The sequence below is a fragment of the Pezoporus occidentalis genome, unplaced genomic scaffold (genome assembly GCF_034315485.1).
Source record: "Pezoporus occidentalis ecotype Australia unplaced genomic scaffold, CSIRO_AGI_Poc_V1 ctg12, whole genome shotgun sequence".
Classification (NCBI taxonomy): Eukaryota; Metazoa; Chordata; class Aves; order Psittaciformes; family Psittacidae; genus Pezoporus; species Pezoporus occidentalis.
Window position 1 is genome coordinate 2,859,330 of NW_026912994.1, and position 16,123 is coordinate 2,875,452.

Below are 16,123 nucleotides of genomic sequence, written 5' to 3' on the forward strand. Positions count from 1 at the left end.
GAAGCCCTATTATTTTGGGCTGCTTTTCTCATAAAATGCAGCATTTTGCCAACCAAGAAGGCTCTGGGCTGCTGTTAAGTCCGAAGTGTGAAGAAGCTGCTCACGCTTCCTCATGTCTTGAGCTACAACAAATAGTTTGGTGTGAATGGCTACTCCTAATTAGTCAATACTGCTATATATGTATGTATGTATGTATGTATGTATGTATGTACACATCTGTGGGTATATACCGATATAGACCATTCCTTGGTATCAAAAAAACACATTTTTTGGTGTCACATGAAGAAAAGAAGAGACAGACTATATCCCAGTCTACTGCTTCTTTTGAAGGATAGCAGGTATTGGGCCTTGCATTACCCACTGGTGCCATAGGCAACTCAGAGATTTGAAGGGGAAGTGCAAAATTTAACTAAATGAAGCAGTAAAGCCAGGCTGATGAAAAGCTCTTAGGAAACAGAGTGCTGAACTTTTAAAGTCATTTGTGAAAGGCAGCTAACATCTGGAGTAGCAACCAAAACACCAGAGCAATCTCATTGCTCGCTACTTGGTGTGCATCCCCACACCAGTACTTTCAGAGGTCAAAACCCACAATAGGTATACACTTTAGGGATGGTTTCCTAATTAGTGCCAGTTGCAGAGTAAAGTCTTCCTTTGATACAAGAGGAAAACCCAGGACATCCTGGATTTTCTTGAGCCATTCAATGCAGCTGTCTTCCTACTGCTTCCTTCGACAGGCTAGAAGGCAGAAGAGGCAGAGAGCACACCATAAATTCACTTCGAGTGCTGAGAAAAAACCCTCCCCAATCACTACTCTCTGTTCTAAGACAAAGAGAACTGGAAATCTGAGCCTCCGAAATTACCGAGAAAAATATGTTTTTTCCCTTTTTGTTGTTGTTGCTGTTTTTAAAGCAGCTCTTCATTAGGATGTAGCACAGCATCCTGCTCTCAATGAAAGCACTGGGAAATGTTTCAGAGAAGCACAGTGGCACAGTGGCCAAGGGTCAGGCTATCGTTTTCAACTAATATAAGACAATAGAAGTGAAAAGCATACAACTGAAAGACAGAAAATAAGATGCAGAGCTTTATTACCAGAAGCAGCAAACCAGATAGAAGAAGATGAATCAGATAACAGCAAAGATATGTGGACAATTCCACATACCTGAGGAGAGTGAGATTCTGAGCACTGCTATGGACAGGAGTCCCAGCCATGGGCTCAGACTACATGGTGTGAGAAACTATTCCCTAAAGCAACTTGGACCATCAGTAATACCTTTAATTCTCCATTGAGGGCTATAAAATTGCATTAATGCAATGCAGTGCTCATTTGCCAAAAGAAAAGCAAGGTGCAGGTGCCAGCTTCAAGAGAGGAGCATTTCTGTCCCGTTTTCATTTCCAACCAGAAACGTCAGTGCCGTCTGGAAAGCCTGCAAGAGCCCATTGTGGCTCTTTGACATTGCTCATGACGTGTGGGAAAGATGCTTTCCTTCAACATCGTAACAGACTTGGGAGCAATTCTTCACCTTGATTGTTAAAGACTAAACCCCAAACAACCATAATCAATTGCAGCATTCAAGGCCCAGGAGAAAATTTAAAACAAGCTTTCAAAGGTCAGGGTTTCAGGGGAAATAGATCCTTGATGACAATAGGCAGAGCTTCCCTGAGCTGACAGCTACATTTGCAGGAAAACTACACTGTGTACATTTTCAGTGTGTTAGAGCAATGAACAGGAACATATTCAGCTGATTCACAGCACACAGAAGGGTTAACTTTAAATTTCATGACAGAAGTTAACCCAAATAAGGTCTGTGCTATTCAGCCTGAAGGGAACAGAAATCAATTCCGCTTCCTGTGGGTAGGATTGCACCACTTGATTAGAGAAAGAAATGAATCTTTAAAGTATACTTACAGGAAAGGTATTTGCCATTTGCATGAGAGATGGGAATGGCTGCATCCCAAGCTAATGAAATCAAGTCTCTGTGCCTGTTTGAGGATTTCATCTATTTGAATTATGCAAATATAAAATATAACTTCATTGTATAAAACTTCAAAATAAGAATGCTATCCATACATCCAGGGAGGCTAAAAAATATCCCCACTCCCCAAACTTAACATTGTTTCATTGAAGGCCAACAAGAGGTTATGATTTGGTCCTACAGCGCCGTGTTTGAGCTGTGACAGTCAATTTAGAGGACAATCCTGCCTGTCAGCAAATAAACATTAAGCCATTTTAAATTTCACCTCCATTTGATAAGGTTAAAGTAATTCTCTCTTGGAGATAAGGACTTGGAGGCAGACTTTTGAACACCAGTCATTTGGCACAGAGACTGATGGCCAAATAGGTTGTGAAGGAAGGTGTCAGGACAAGCTGGTAGAATGGATCTGCAGCAGCAAGAGGAGGAGCAGCAGAGACTAAAACATGCAGCGAATGGATCCTCCACTTACAGACCATGTGTGCACCAAGCTGCATGGTCCCACGCCAGCCTTCTGAAAGTCTGCTTTTGGCAACAGGAAATGTTCAGCATGGGTAAGCTTGCTGGACCTTCTTTATAAGTTCAGCACCCTCCCAAAGGAGGATACGGAGGCACAAAGTGCCACACCAAGGAGCAATAAACATAACCTCTTCCTTCCAACGCAGTAGAGGCCTGGGCTTTCTGACCAGGGACATACCCTCACTCCCAGCACAGTCAGCCACATCATGGACTTGCAGAAATTATGGCATTTGCTGCCCCAGAAATTGAACTCATTTGGTCCAGCTCTCCACTTGGAAGGCTGTCCCTGAACATGTCCTTCTCATGATTAGAAATTTTCTGATTTCTTTCTGTACTCATTCATAGCCCCTGTAGACCCATTAGCTCTTGTGCCAATGCCATCATTTAGATCAATACAGAGAACATGGCAATATTTTGTAATATCAGAGCATTTGCACTGCAGGACAATATTTCCTAAATTGTCAGTATGTTTTTTATATTAGAAAAGAATGCATTTAAATGTTGGGTTGGACCAGAAGACAAAGAAAAAGGGGACATTTGAATTTCAAGTTGCTATCAAAAAGGTTTTTAGAATTCAGTAGATGTGCATATGAGCAAGAATAGAAAAAGGGAAGGGAATTAAGACAATGGAAAGTTTAAAACGCCACACATTAACTTTCAATAATGAACTGCTGAGGCTGCCTACAAGCACACTAGGTGGGGAAAAATCTTTTAGGAAAGGGCACAAAAGGAGCACTGAAAGAGAGAAGAGGTATGCACTCATAAACCTCCACAGGCACAGAGAGATCAGATCTGCTCTGGCTTTGCTCAGAGACTGCTCCAAATGAGGGATGATGGCCTCTTGCCCCCACCAGGCCAGCAGATGGCCGTTTCAGAAAAACTCTCGTTTTGCTCTTCCATTGCTCTTTCTTTTTTTCTTTTCCTTTTTTTTTCTTTTTCCTTTTGTTTTTTTTCTTTTTTTTTATAGACCAAATTAGCAGATCTATAATTAACATGGATGTAAAGCTCTGGAAACTCAGAGTTAATCATGGGTACTACAACTTTCAGACTCAAGTCTCTAAGCTGAAGAGGAAGGTTTGTGCATACTGGAGGGAAGGTCCTCAGCTCTACAACTGAAACAAAGGCAATTGCAAAGTCCTTTACATAAGGAGTGACAATTTAGGGGCTGGGCTCCCTGGGCAGTTTCTAAAGATGCCAAGCAAGACTGCTAAGCTTAACTCATTGCACAACGAGATCAGAATGATTGTACCCAGAGTCACTCTGCGTATGGCTGTTATTGAACCAGTTTTGCAAGATTTTCAAATGAAGGTACAAACCAGATTTTATTCTTTCCTTGGTACTCATTACCTCAGTGTATGTAAAGACAACTCAAAGCAGCCGTATTTTTCATTTTGCTACATGAAACAATGCAACCTCATTTTAGCTTGTGTTAAAAGTTTGTCTCCACATCTCTAATCATCTTTTTCTACAGCCTCAACAAGGGTAGTTAGACATTGCATTTTTCAAACGCTCAAGTTTAGAAAAAGATATACTTTAACCCATTATACTTCAGTAGCTAAGTTATCCTCCTAGAATCATTGTCCAAGACTTCCAAAGGTATGTGTACATTTGCAAGTACCAGTAAATGCTTCTACACGTTTTGGCAGGAGTTGATGTCACCATTACTACCACTAGAATTTAAGTGGTTTGGCTTTCAAGACAAAAACATTACTTAAATGACGTCTTCTGAACACCTGTGGCAGAACCCATTCCATCCATTTTAGATCTGCACCTCTTTCAATCAGTCAGAAAGATTCCAAACAGATCAGAAAAGCCACCAACATAAGAAGGATATGGTCCTGCTGGAGTGAGTCCAGAGGAGGGCTATGAAGATGATCAGAGGGCTGGAGCACCTCTCCTATGGAGACAGGCTGAGAGAGCTGGGCTTGTTCAGCCTGGAGAAGAGAAGGCTCTGAGGAGACCTTAATGCAGCTTCCAGTACCTAAAGGGGACTACAGGAAATCTGGAGAGAGACTTTGTATAGGAACAAGTAGTGACAGGACAAGGTGCAATGTCTTTAAACTGAAAGAGGGTAGATTTAGATTAGATATTAGGAAGAAATTCTTTACTGTGAGGGTGGTGAGACACTGGAACAGGTTACTCAGGGAAACTGTGGTTGCCCCATCCCTGTAAGTGTTCAAGGCCATGTTGGACAGGACTTTGAGCAACGTGGACCAGTGGAAAGCACCCCTGCCCAAGGCAGGGGTGTTAGAACCAGATGATCTTAAGGTCCTTTCCAACCCAAACTGTTCTATGATCTATTGAATAAACTTGCATCAGAAAGTCATAAGGCTTTTAGCAATTTCATGGTCTGAAGGACAAAGGCAAACAAATCAGCATGCTTGCTTTTGACTTCTGTTTGTCCTTCACTAGAACACATTAGTTCTTATCTAATGGTTAAAAACCTGACACGTTAAAGTCATGTCCACAGTAAAGACTACTTGATTCTCTGTGTACCTTATTGATGCTGTACTGCGATTTTTAGTTACCTTAGAAGTTTAATTCTGATTGTTGGCTCAGTTATAGCAGCTTATAGAACTTCTCTTCTGTAGATATCTTTAAGCATTACTGCGACTCAGTTGGTGAGGACCTTCAGCCTTAATGCATTTAAGGGACAAATTTAAGTTCAGTTTCATTTTCAAAATCAGGAAGCTCAGAAGTTCTCTTTATTGGAAATACAATGACAGGCGAAAGAATTTAAAAAAAAAAGAAATCAACGAATACTGGAGCTTATCAAATGAGACATTTTGGTGCACACACACACACACAGAGAAATAAAATCACACCCAGTAATGAATACATTTTTCTCTTGAAAAGTTTATGTTTGGGAGGGCAGAGGGGTGTGGGGAAAAAATGACCAAAACTTGAGGAAGAACATTTTAATTTATTCTTTTTCTTGTTCACCATCTTGTTGTACCATCTTAAAAACCTTATGTTCCTCTACCTGGCTGAAGGCAGACTCTGATTACTTGCCTATTTTGGCATATACAGAAAATTTGAGATTGAGAGTCGATATACTGAGACAGACCTAGGACTCATCTCTCCATTCTTTTCTCTCTGTGATGATCCCACACAGACATCTGTGGGAGAAAGAACATAAGAGGGATTTTTCAGTACTATTCACTCTATGTTTTTTGGCACTCAGCTAAACCAGGACTTCCTAAGGTAGAAATTATATCTTATTCTTGACAGCACTATCCTTCAAGGTTACATTTAATCTCTTTTGAAGCCCACTTTTAGATTTGGCTTCCACAACTTTAAGTTCCAGAATTTAAATTTTATACTTTATAGAAAAAATGCCAGAGTAATTGTGGTTATTGCAATTTGCTGGAAAGGGAACTGTATATATATATACTGAACAGTATATATACTGAACTCCAGGGATTTTTCTAGGAAGGATCAATCAGGACAGTCTTCTAGTATTTCTTCAAATCAAAATCATCTTCAGCAGCATCATAGATATACCACTAATACAAAAAACTGAGTGCAAGACAGCCCCTCTTTTAGCTGTATAATACAATCACTACATTCAACAAAAAGCATGCTGGCAATATTATATAGAGAAGCAAAGCAGGGTGGATTTGCAGAAACATTATATGAACAGGGACAAAATATTTAGACTACCCGGTGAAAGGGGCTGTATCTGAGCTCTTTCTCAGAGCTCAGCTAGAGACTGGAGTAGAACAGCTTCTTGAATATCTGTACAGATGCTACCTAACTAAACATGAGAAAAGAAAGCCATTTATGCTGACTGAGGACACCTCTGTGTCTGGGTTTCTTTAAAGTCAAGACTAAAGTTTAGCTTCCTGGTAATTATTACATATTACAGTGCACCTGTTTGCAGGTGGATGTCAACTGTTTTTTGAGTGCTCACAGAACTCTCTACATGTTTCCGTTACAAGCATACACTTGCTGCAGAGAGATCCCCAACTCTAACCCCAAAAGCTGCACTTTCAATCTAAATACCTTTTTAAAAAAATCCATAAGATCAAAAATAGTAAGTGCTTTTAAGAGAGAATTAAATACAAGCACCACAGGCTTAAAACAACTTAAGGGGAAATAAGGGAAAGTTAGCTCATAACAATACCAGACCTCTTTCTCAGTTTCACCTTTCATTGTAAGTCACTATTTATACAATTAGGAGGTTCTTGTCAGACTCATTTAATCCATAATATGTTGACCTTTATATTACTCATGCATCCACAACAGAGGTCAGAAAGATAACTGCTTTCTCAGTTAAGTATAGGGTTGGCATCTAACAGCATAAACATACTTTTATCATGCCCTCAAGAAAGGATAAAAAGGTGCTACAGTACATTGTGCCAGATGTTAAGTTGAAATCTTAACTGTTTACCTTTAGCGGAAAACATAATTTTAGAATTCCTTCTACTACAGGAAAAACTACAGTTTTTCAAATGTACTACCTATCCAGTAAAACTGAAGGTTTAGGAACTCGCAATAAGGAAAGGGAAGAAAATAATCTTTAACCTGGTGGTTGGCAGTTGGTTGGTTCTCAGTTTCTACCACAAATGTTGCCTTCAGGAAACCAAGAAGTTATGTAGGACTAAATTGAAAGCTTCACGTTACTAATAAAAGTGCAGATATTAAAGCTCTCTTCCATTAAAATTCACAGGTTAGCTATTATTGCTTAAAGGTAATGGTCGTAACATCAGCTAGGAAAACAAAAGATTTAATTTTGTGAAATGTGATATAATTGCAATATAAAACAATAGAGGAATAGATAATGCATTTAGTTTTCACAGGTGAAGACTTCAATAAATCATCTGTGAACTTACCACAGATGAGCCATCTATCTACTATTCAAATGAGTCTATGATCTAGTGAAACTGGGGAGTTGCAAGAGCAATCAACATTTGAGATGGTGTCTCAGATGAGGTAGTAAGCTCAGAAGAGGTAGCAAGAAATACAGAGAAATCTGAACACTAATGCTTAAGACAATAACCTCTTAATCAAAGAATTAAAAAGACAGCTTCCAAGGCTGTTTCTTGTAAGCATGTCCTAAAGAGGGTTTGCCATGATACAGAGCATATTTTTCAGAAGCTGAGATGACACAGCTAGCCCTCAGCTCCCCAAAGGCAGCAGCCCCCTGCTTGTTTCTTGGCTTATGCTACCAAAGCAAGGGATGTTACTTGCACTTCTCTCCTTCTTTCTCTCTTTTTCTAACATACCCTGGGGATGTCAGAAGAATCGAGGACCAATAGGGCTATTAAAGAGAGAGGGAAGGGGAGGGGGAAAGATTAATACTAAGTTTAAGGTCAAAAACTGGTAACAGTCTTCAATTAAGCTTAAAGACTTTGGATAGAGGCAAATGCAGAGCAGAAATACTTAAGAAATCTTTTCCATCTGCTTAGTCTCTGGACAACACAGAGATGGTAGAGCATAAAGAAGAGGAAAGATACTTGTGCTGCATGTGCCACAGGAAAAGCTAGGTTGAAGCAGCACACCAGCACCTATAGCTCACTAGCAGACTAGGTGAAACACCAGTTTCCTTGTAGGCATTAGGTGAAAGACAGAAGCATGGCCATGATTTTCACTAAGTACCAGTAAAGCACTTACTGTCCTCATGAGCTTCTCGCATGGAAGCAAAGACAGTGGTCATATGTACACAGAACCTATATCTGTCAGGATATCACATATGGATATTTATGTGGATTGCACTAGTGGTGAATTTGGTTCTCTGACTACAGCATTTGCAGTTAGGTTGTCTTTAAAGCTGCAGGCTTTTCATGTTGAAGCAATTCTTAAGTACTCTAATGCAAAGTGTAATCACACATAGATTTTTCCATTAAAACTACAAAAGTCTTAAATACCTTGGGGGCGCTGGCCTCAATTAGTCCCTATTCTTCCGTTCTTTTTCTCTCTGTACCACTGTGCCATCCCTTGGCGTAGGAGGAAAGGAAGACTGTCTGCTTAAGCCAAAAGCACAATCTTCTATTACATGAGTCCGGTTAAAGCAGAAGTAGATAAATTGCTTTCTGTACAACAGGGAGAAAAATTATGCTGCTTTCTGCTTCTGTTCATTTTTTAAATTACAGTGTGGGAAAACTGAACATAGAGATATCATGATTTTGGAAGTTTGCCTTGAGTCTATTTTACTGTGGCTACATTTTTGATCATTGGTTTTGCTTGGTTTTTTTTTAGCCTAACAGAAGTCCTAAAGTTCTTTGAAGGAGATTGTACAAAATTGCAAGGAGAAGCTATGATCCCTGAACGCAGCCTTTCCATTGTCATCTGTTGAATAGGTGAGCTTCGTTTTTGCGCTACAGTATTCAGTAGCATTGATCAGTTTTGCCATTGACACCAGGTTAATACTTTTACAGAGAAAAGGAAAGCAAATTTTAGTGAACACCAGTAGGTAAATTTTCTGCTTTCATCTCTTTTCCAGGAAGCAGCACCTAAAAGCAAAAACTTACTAGACAGAGGGTATGTGTTCCATACAGCTGAATGGCCAGACCCTGGTCTGTTTTTCTAAGCATTTCATTTTACCTGCTCAGCCCCTGCTACCCATTTCAGTACATTCAGTTTCCTACTTGTCTTGCATAATTTGAAGTCCTGCTCAGGGAAATATATGGGTGGAGACACCATATAAAACACAGAGATTAAAATGATATCCAGCCTACAACATATTTATCTTCAGGCACCTCTCCAAGAAAGTCTCTGAAGAAAGACGGCTGAGTGGAATGATTAAAGCAATGAACCAAGAGGAGTCAATGAAGCTGAGTTTAAAGAACATGAGTTGGAGCTGTATTCTAGAATCTAATCAGTTAGGTTATTCTTCCAATTTTTGTTCTGCCTCTAAGCTTTACCTTTTCCAGTGAGGAAAAAACACAGCCAATTTCCAGCCTATGAAGAAGCATCTAATTTTCCTGTAACACAAGTCCTACCATTGTCAACTTGTACTGTGCCTGAGTCATCTGAGGATGACAACCACATATTTTTTCACAACTACTTGAAGTCATCTACCTCCTGAAAACCCATTTGCCAAGTGCCTTACGAAATACATTTCCTTAGTGATCTTTGGAAAGGCTATTTCTACACACAATACCTTTATTCTGAGCAAAACATTAATCTACCAGCACTAGTATATAGGGAAAAAATGGTACTCCATCTTAAGTTCTAAAAGGTTTTTTTGATTTCCAACTCAAAATTTTATCAGAAGACAAGGCACTAGCACAAGATTCAGCAGATGCATTTGTGACTCTCCACAGCATTTGTGGCCTTGGTCAGGTCACTGACCTCTTTCTGTCTAGCTTTTCCAGCCCTTACCTTCTGCCTTTTTTATGTGGATTTAGAGGCAGGAACTCTCCTTCTACGGCACTTGGCAGAGTCTCAGTAAAGCCTCTAGCAGCTATTATTCCATAAAGTAGACCAGACCTGAAGCTACATGTACTATACCACATCACATGAAACCATCACTGCTACTGTCTTCAGGCCGACTCTCAGTGTATTTGACATACTGAAGTGTTAGACCAAAGAAAAATAAGAAACTCCACTGTCTTGCTTAAGATGAAGGCAGTGCCATAGATTCTGATAAGCCCTTCCGTGTTCAATAAAGAAGTTGTAGGATATTTGCTGTCCAGGCATGCAGGTAAAATTAATCTTACATCAGAAGGTCCTACAGCAGAAAAGCTTCAGTACTGTAGTGATGGGAAAGAGACAGCAGGGAGAATTATCTGTTCTGGTTGGCATGGGGGAGCCGAGCCGACAGTGCTGCGCTGGTATCAGCAGGTTCTCCAGTTATGTAAGTCCAGCTGCAACTCTGGCTCTTGCCAACTGACACAGTTACAGCAGTGCTTTAGCGCATCCACCTCAACAATTTCACAGCAGCCAGATTACTTTGATATTTCTCTTTCCTGGAAGGAAGAGCTCAGGATGGATGGATATTTCATCATGGCCAGGAGACAAAAAAGCACTGACCAGATGCCAACTGGCAAACACCAAAGCACCCACAGTGCCCAGCAGCCCCATGCAGTGGGACCCCCCTGCTGTGCAAACAGAAGATTATTGCTCCAAAGGGCAAACTGGAAGTGTATACAAAGAAAAGCAGAGGATGTAGCAGCACTGAAGGACTTTTTTATTTCAATGTATTTACTATGGGGGGCTTGAGATTGTTTTATACAAAATAATTAAGTCTTTTTAGTGGAAGAGCAGAACTGAATCTGCCAATGGGAATAACAGAAGCTGTAGAAGCAATACATTTTTCAGCTGGGGTAGTCAAAACTCATTTCATTGTAGAGTACAAGTTCAGTTCAGTTAGATCTAGTCTGATGACAAACCCTACAACTGCTTTTGTATAAGCGTTGCATTATATAATTGACCAGATTAAGAAGGGCGTAGCCATGGCCAGTGAGCAGCCACTGCTGCCATGGAGCCACTTGTGCTGAGGCCCATCCCACCAGTAGCTTGCATGGAGGCGCGTGCCATACTGCTCCCCTCTCCCAGTGACCAGGCCACCCGTTAACATTGCCTAAAAGTTTTTAACTTGCATAGCTTCAGCTATGAGAAGTTTGTAACATTTATGATTACTGCAATAGTTGGAGTTTGATATCTTTTACATAATCCTTCCATGACATTCTCCTTTGTTTGCTATAACCCACTTATATATATTAATACATATAAATCTCCAAACTCACCCTTCTTAAAAGCTCATTTCTATGTTGGCAAAGGCCTCAGCTCAGCTGCTGGAGAAGCAAGAGGTCCCTAGTGGCACCTTATGACCATTTAGGTAGCCCCTCTGATCACTGCCCTGCCTCTTACAGCCACATGAGAAAGACAAGATCGAATAGCCACAAAGATTGAAGTAATCCCTGTCAGGGTGGGCTGCACTTTAGGAGATTTTAAATACTGTGAAAAGCTTGTGTTTCAAAGTGCCATCAGCCACGTGTTTTCATAAGCACTGCAGCCATTCATTTCTGCTGCCGGGGTGGGGAAACTTTTATTAATAAGTGCTGCTACGAACCACTCAAAAACTTAAGGTCAGCTAGATTTTTCCTGCTATTCATAGCAGGTCATACTCAGAGAGACCCATGTAGACCTTTACTGGAAGAAAGCTCTGCTATCCCAACATAAGTAAATCTACTTTAACAACAAACATATAGGTAACCCAGACAGTGTCAACCAGTCTGATCTATGCTGCTTGTGTGGATGGGCTGACCCACTAGGGAAGTGGAGTTTTACTATATGACTCAGAAGGTGATTAAATAAATCTCACACACACCCAGATTGCAGGAATTATGCCCCAGTCTATGCAAAAGCTCAAAAGGCCTCATTTCGGGAGCAGGACCATTAAGCAGAGTTGCATGTACTATCATGTTTTTCTTGAAGGCAACAGCAAGTGGGAAGGAAGTTGGAAGGAACAGGACTGCACAAACTACTTGATAAAAACAGAACTGATTTTCTCCAAAACACTGAGACAAAGTTGCATTCCTAAACTGGAGCAAATCTACCAAAATTTGAGCTGAACAGCCCCTGGAAGTATCCAAACTATCAGCACCAGGCATAGAGCTTTTAGTGCAGCCACTGGGCCAGACCCTCCTCTCCAGTGTGTGTGTAGCAAGGTAGTCAGAAGGAACTGACATCTCTACATCAACAACTTCAAATCCACAAACAGACCCTCTGGGCTTTACGCTGAAATACTTGAACCTTGCAGCTACCTTCCTTGGACAAAAGCTCTTCCCCACATGAGCCTTGACCAGCGTAGCATGGTGGAGCTCTATCCCTTGGCCCCTTGTCACCTTCCTCCATCATAGCAGTGGTGTCACCCCAGCTGGACCCCATTCTGCAAGTGTACCTACTACCTATGGCAAGTAGTCTTTCAACATTTACAATTCATATTCATGATTATTTCAAGTGCCACACAGGAACGTGACACTAAAAAAAAACACCAGCTCCTTCTTGTGTTTTCTACTTAGCTTTTTCTCATCGTCAGGAGATTTATGAATTTAATCTCCATTTTATAGAACTTGACAATTTTAACAGCTAGAAGAAGAAAATGCTAAATTGTTTTTATTGCTGTTAGATGTTCAAAGACATCCTGCTACATACTGACATTTACATTTCACATTAAAAGTGAAATACATTGGGAATGTGCAAGTATTTGTTTTAATTTGACCCATCTGTTGAATGAAAAACAAAGAGGACTTCTAAATCACTATATATAAATTCAGCAATTTGTAACCAATCTATATATTCATTTCTTCTGAGTCAAAACTTCCCTAAAGCATCACTCTTATGAAATCTCCAAATTAAATTGCTTTGCATTGTTCTTAAGGATGCAGGCCACAGTTTCTTCCTCCTCAGTTTATTATTTCCCAACCCAAGTAAATTAGCAAGACTTGTATTAAAAATCTTGCCACTGAAATGATTTTGAAGAATTCACGGAAGTACCTACTCGCTCCAGAAAGCTAGAGCACAGAGGAAGTGTCACATATTGACAGCAAATTCCCTTAAGATAAAGCACAAGCCAATTGCCTTCACTTAGCTTTTAACACTCCTGCAAGCAGCACTAGGTCAGCCCTATTCCATGCTAAACCATCACCAAGCAAGAGTAATAATCAAGAAGGGGAAGAAAAGCTAAGGAAATTTACCTTCACCTCTCAGCCTAGCTAGAACTTGCTACAGGATTGGGATCACAGACTGAGCTTTAATGCAGATCTGGATGATAATTTTACAAGGGGAGAGAGATCCAGACGTTTAAGGATCCTGCAGCAGCACTTAGAGCAGAGCCTTATCTCTTTTTTCACTTTGTGCCACATGCTGTATTTAGCATTTGCTGCTAAGCCTCTACCCCAGAAATCAGTACTTTCAGTACAGGATAAGGAAAAGCTCTGTACAGCTTGGAGCATCACATGTCCCATTTGAAACCTTTGTCAATAGCAACTCCACCTTTTCCCCAAACCTTTAAGTCATATGCCTTGTCTGTATGACAAGTGTTCATCATGTTCCCAGCTCTAGCACAGGTGGAGCAGAAAAGGAGCTAGGTGCAACCTGGGCTCATTAGCCTGCAGCTTCATGTCACAACCATGCATGAAAAAGCAAGACTAGACAAGGAACCAGAGAATGCTCGAAATAGAAGTCTTAAAATATCTACATAAAGCTAGAAGTGGACAGACCCACAGGTTTCAATTCTGCCTCTGCAATATCAAGCAGAACACTAAAAAAGCATCACTGAAATACTAGGTCTACTCTGCATTCACACTCTAGGTAGTTCATTTATTATATCCAATATCTTATTAAGCAACCCAACAAAACAGGAACTAGCAGTAATGCAGCCAGGGCATGATTAAGGGTGCTTCTAAGAGCATCAACAAATGTGGAGACTGCATGGATCACAGCCCAGAAAGATTCAAGTTGGTGAAATGACAGCTTGATTAGTTTTTGCCTGACAAATGTGGCAAGAGAGATCAGAATCAAACATAATTCCAAGGCCTTCAAATAAAACCAGGAAAAAAAATATTCGAAGAGGGCAACAGCAATTTGCAAGACCAAATCAATTCTCCAGCCCAGCTTTCTTAATGCCTGGATGCAACACATCCACAGCCACAATTGCTGAGACTATGTAAGTACCCTCCAGGGAGCATCCTGAATTAACAGCGACATGCCCTGTGGGTGGGACAAACTTCAGATCTTGCAAGACACTCTTCCCTCCTATCAAGAGACTTTACTAAGTCTCTTGATAGGCAACAATACTTTACTAAGTATGCACGTATTTGTAATTTAATAGGAAAATGTACAAGTAGAGCTACTTTATATCCAGGCAACCACTGCCTATTACTATCTCAAAGATCAAGCAGCAACACCCTATTACCCATATTGCTGCATGTAGGCATGCAGGGTAATCAAACAACATAAAGAGCAGAGAGCAAATTGAATTTTCCTTCTTATTCCCTCCCACCTAACAGCAAAAAAAAAAAATGGGTCAAAAACACACAGGGAAATCAGTTTCTTAAAAACATATCATTGCAACCAAAGTATTTCTCTCCATCATTTTGCCTCAGTTTTAAAACATATATCCCCCATTTGGGGAAACCTGGTGAGCTAAAATGGAGGCTTCTGGGGTTCCCGCCCATGTGGAAAGGGGGCAGGGGAGGGGAGGCAGAGTAACACAAAGCTCTTACCCAGGAATAAAATTATCTGTCTCCTGGAGCTCTTGCCCTCCGAGCTCTCACTTTTTCTTAGGTACTGTTCCTGGTGTTTTAGTCCACCCTTCACAGCCACAGTTCCTTTCTTGTGGATCATCAGGGTCTTCATCATGCTGTGGCACATAAATGTGACAGATCCCAGAACAATGATGTACACAGCAAAGGCACTGAAGATGCTGGCCTGAAAGACAGACCACTTGGAGGAGAGGCTGGTACAGATGGTCATATTGTGTTTCAGATCAGGAAGGTGGTGCCTGGGCATAGGCTTGTCACAGGCAGTCATACCTTGGTAGCCCTCAATAGCTTCCAGGGGGTATTCTGTGCCCATGGCAAAGAGCAGAGGCAGAGCCACTATGACAGACATCCCCCAGACAAAAGTGATGAGCAGCTTCACCTTGCGGGGTCCAGAGACGGCCTTGAACTTAAAGGGGTGGCAGATAGCCACATACCTCTCAAAGCTGAGTGTGGCAACATGCAGCACAGTGGCATAACTGCAGGCTTCAAAGAGGAAGTAGTAGAGCTTGCAAGCCACATTGCCATTGGGAGTAGAAAAGGGGCTCCAGATGGCACTGAAGAACTCCATGGGCATACCCAGCAGGATGACCAGCAGATCAGAGCAGGCCAGGCTCACCATGTGGTCTGTGACCTCTTTCTGCAGGTAGCCCTTCTTCTGCAGGATCCTGGTGGCCTTGATGGTGATGCTGTTGCCCAGGATGCCCGCAACAAAGATGCAGACATACACAGAGGCCAAAGTGATCTTAATCCAAGGAGACACTTCAAACTCAGGGATGTGGCTGTGGTCAATGAGATCAGAACAGTCTAAAGAGGATGTCCGTCCTGCCATGAGAAGCCCCTTGGGGGGAATAGGAGAGAGAAAAAGCCTTCTGCCCAATCTGATGTTCAGATTCACAGCAAATGAATCCTTTCTTGCTTTGCCCCTCTCACTGCAATGCACAGGTTAAAGCAGTCAGGCAAAACAAACCTGTCTCAATTAGCCACACCTGTGGGTTTTGTTAGCAGCAGCGAATGAGTCAGTGAGCCTAGCACGAAAGTGTTTCAGATCTTACCTATCTCTATGGCAAACATCTCCTGCTCCTGTTGGATTTTTGTCCTTTCTCCACTAAGTGAAGCTGCTGTTCTCCAGCCCTCTGTGGTCTGAACTGCTCTTCTCTCAACATTTGCCTCTTCCTCTGCAAGCAAAGGCACCTTTTGGTCCCTGCCCCAGGAGGAGGAAGTCAGAGTTTCTGCGTGGTTATAGCTTCTCTGTTAACCATTAACCTAAATCTTGGCACAAGCCACCCATGTTTGAAATGCACTTCCTGTAGTAAGAGCTCCTTCTCAGGGATAGATTAGGTTGGTGGGGTCAGGCTGAATATTAACTGGGCTTCAGACTTCCATATGCCAACATGCTTCACTACTTTACCTTTCCTTTAA

The 16,123-nt window shown here is 41.3% G+C and overlaps 1 protein-coding gene across 1 annotated transcript in view; it reads right to left on the bottom strand.

The window, feature by feature from the left end:
* The window catches only part of GPR39 (G protein-coupled receptor 39), an 84,314-nt gene extending 68,420 nt beyond the window's left edge, over window positions 1–15,894 (bottom strand). Inside the window, exons 1-2 of the mRNA XM_062606171.1 lie at window positions 15,757–15,894; window positions 14,666–15,633 (exon numbers count right to left, since the gene is read on the bottom strand). Coding sequence (XP_062462155.1) covers window positions 14,666–15,533 — 868 coding nt within the window. The 5' untranslated portion in view covers window positions 15,534–15,633; window positions 15,757–15,894. The remainder of the gene's footprint in view (window positions 1–14,665; window positions 15,634–15,756) is intronic.
* Window positions 15,895–16,123: the final 229 nt, after the last annotated feature.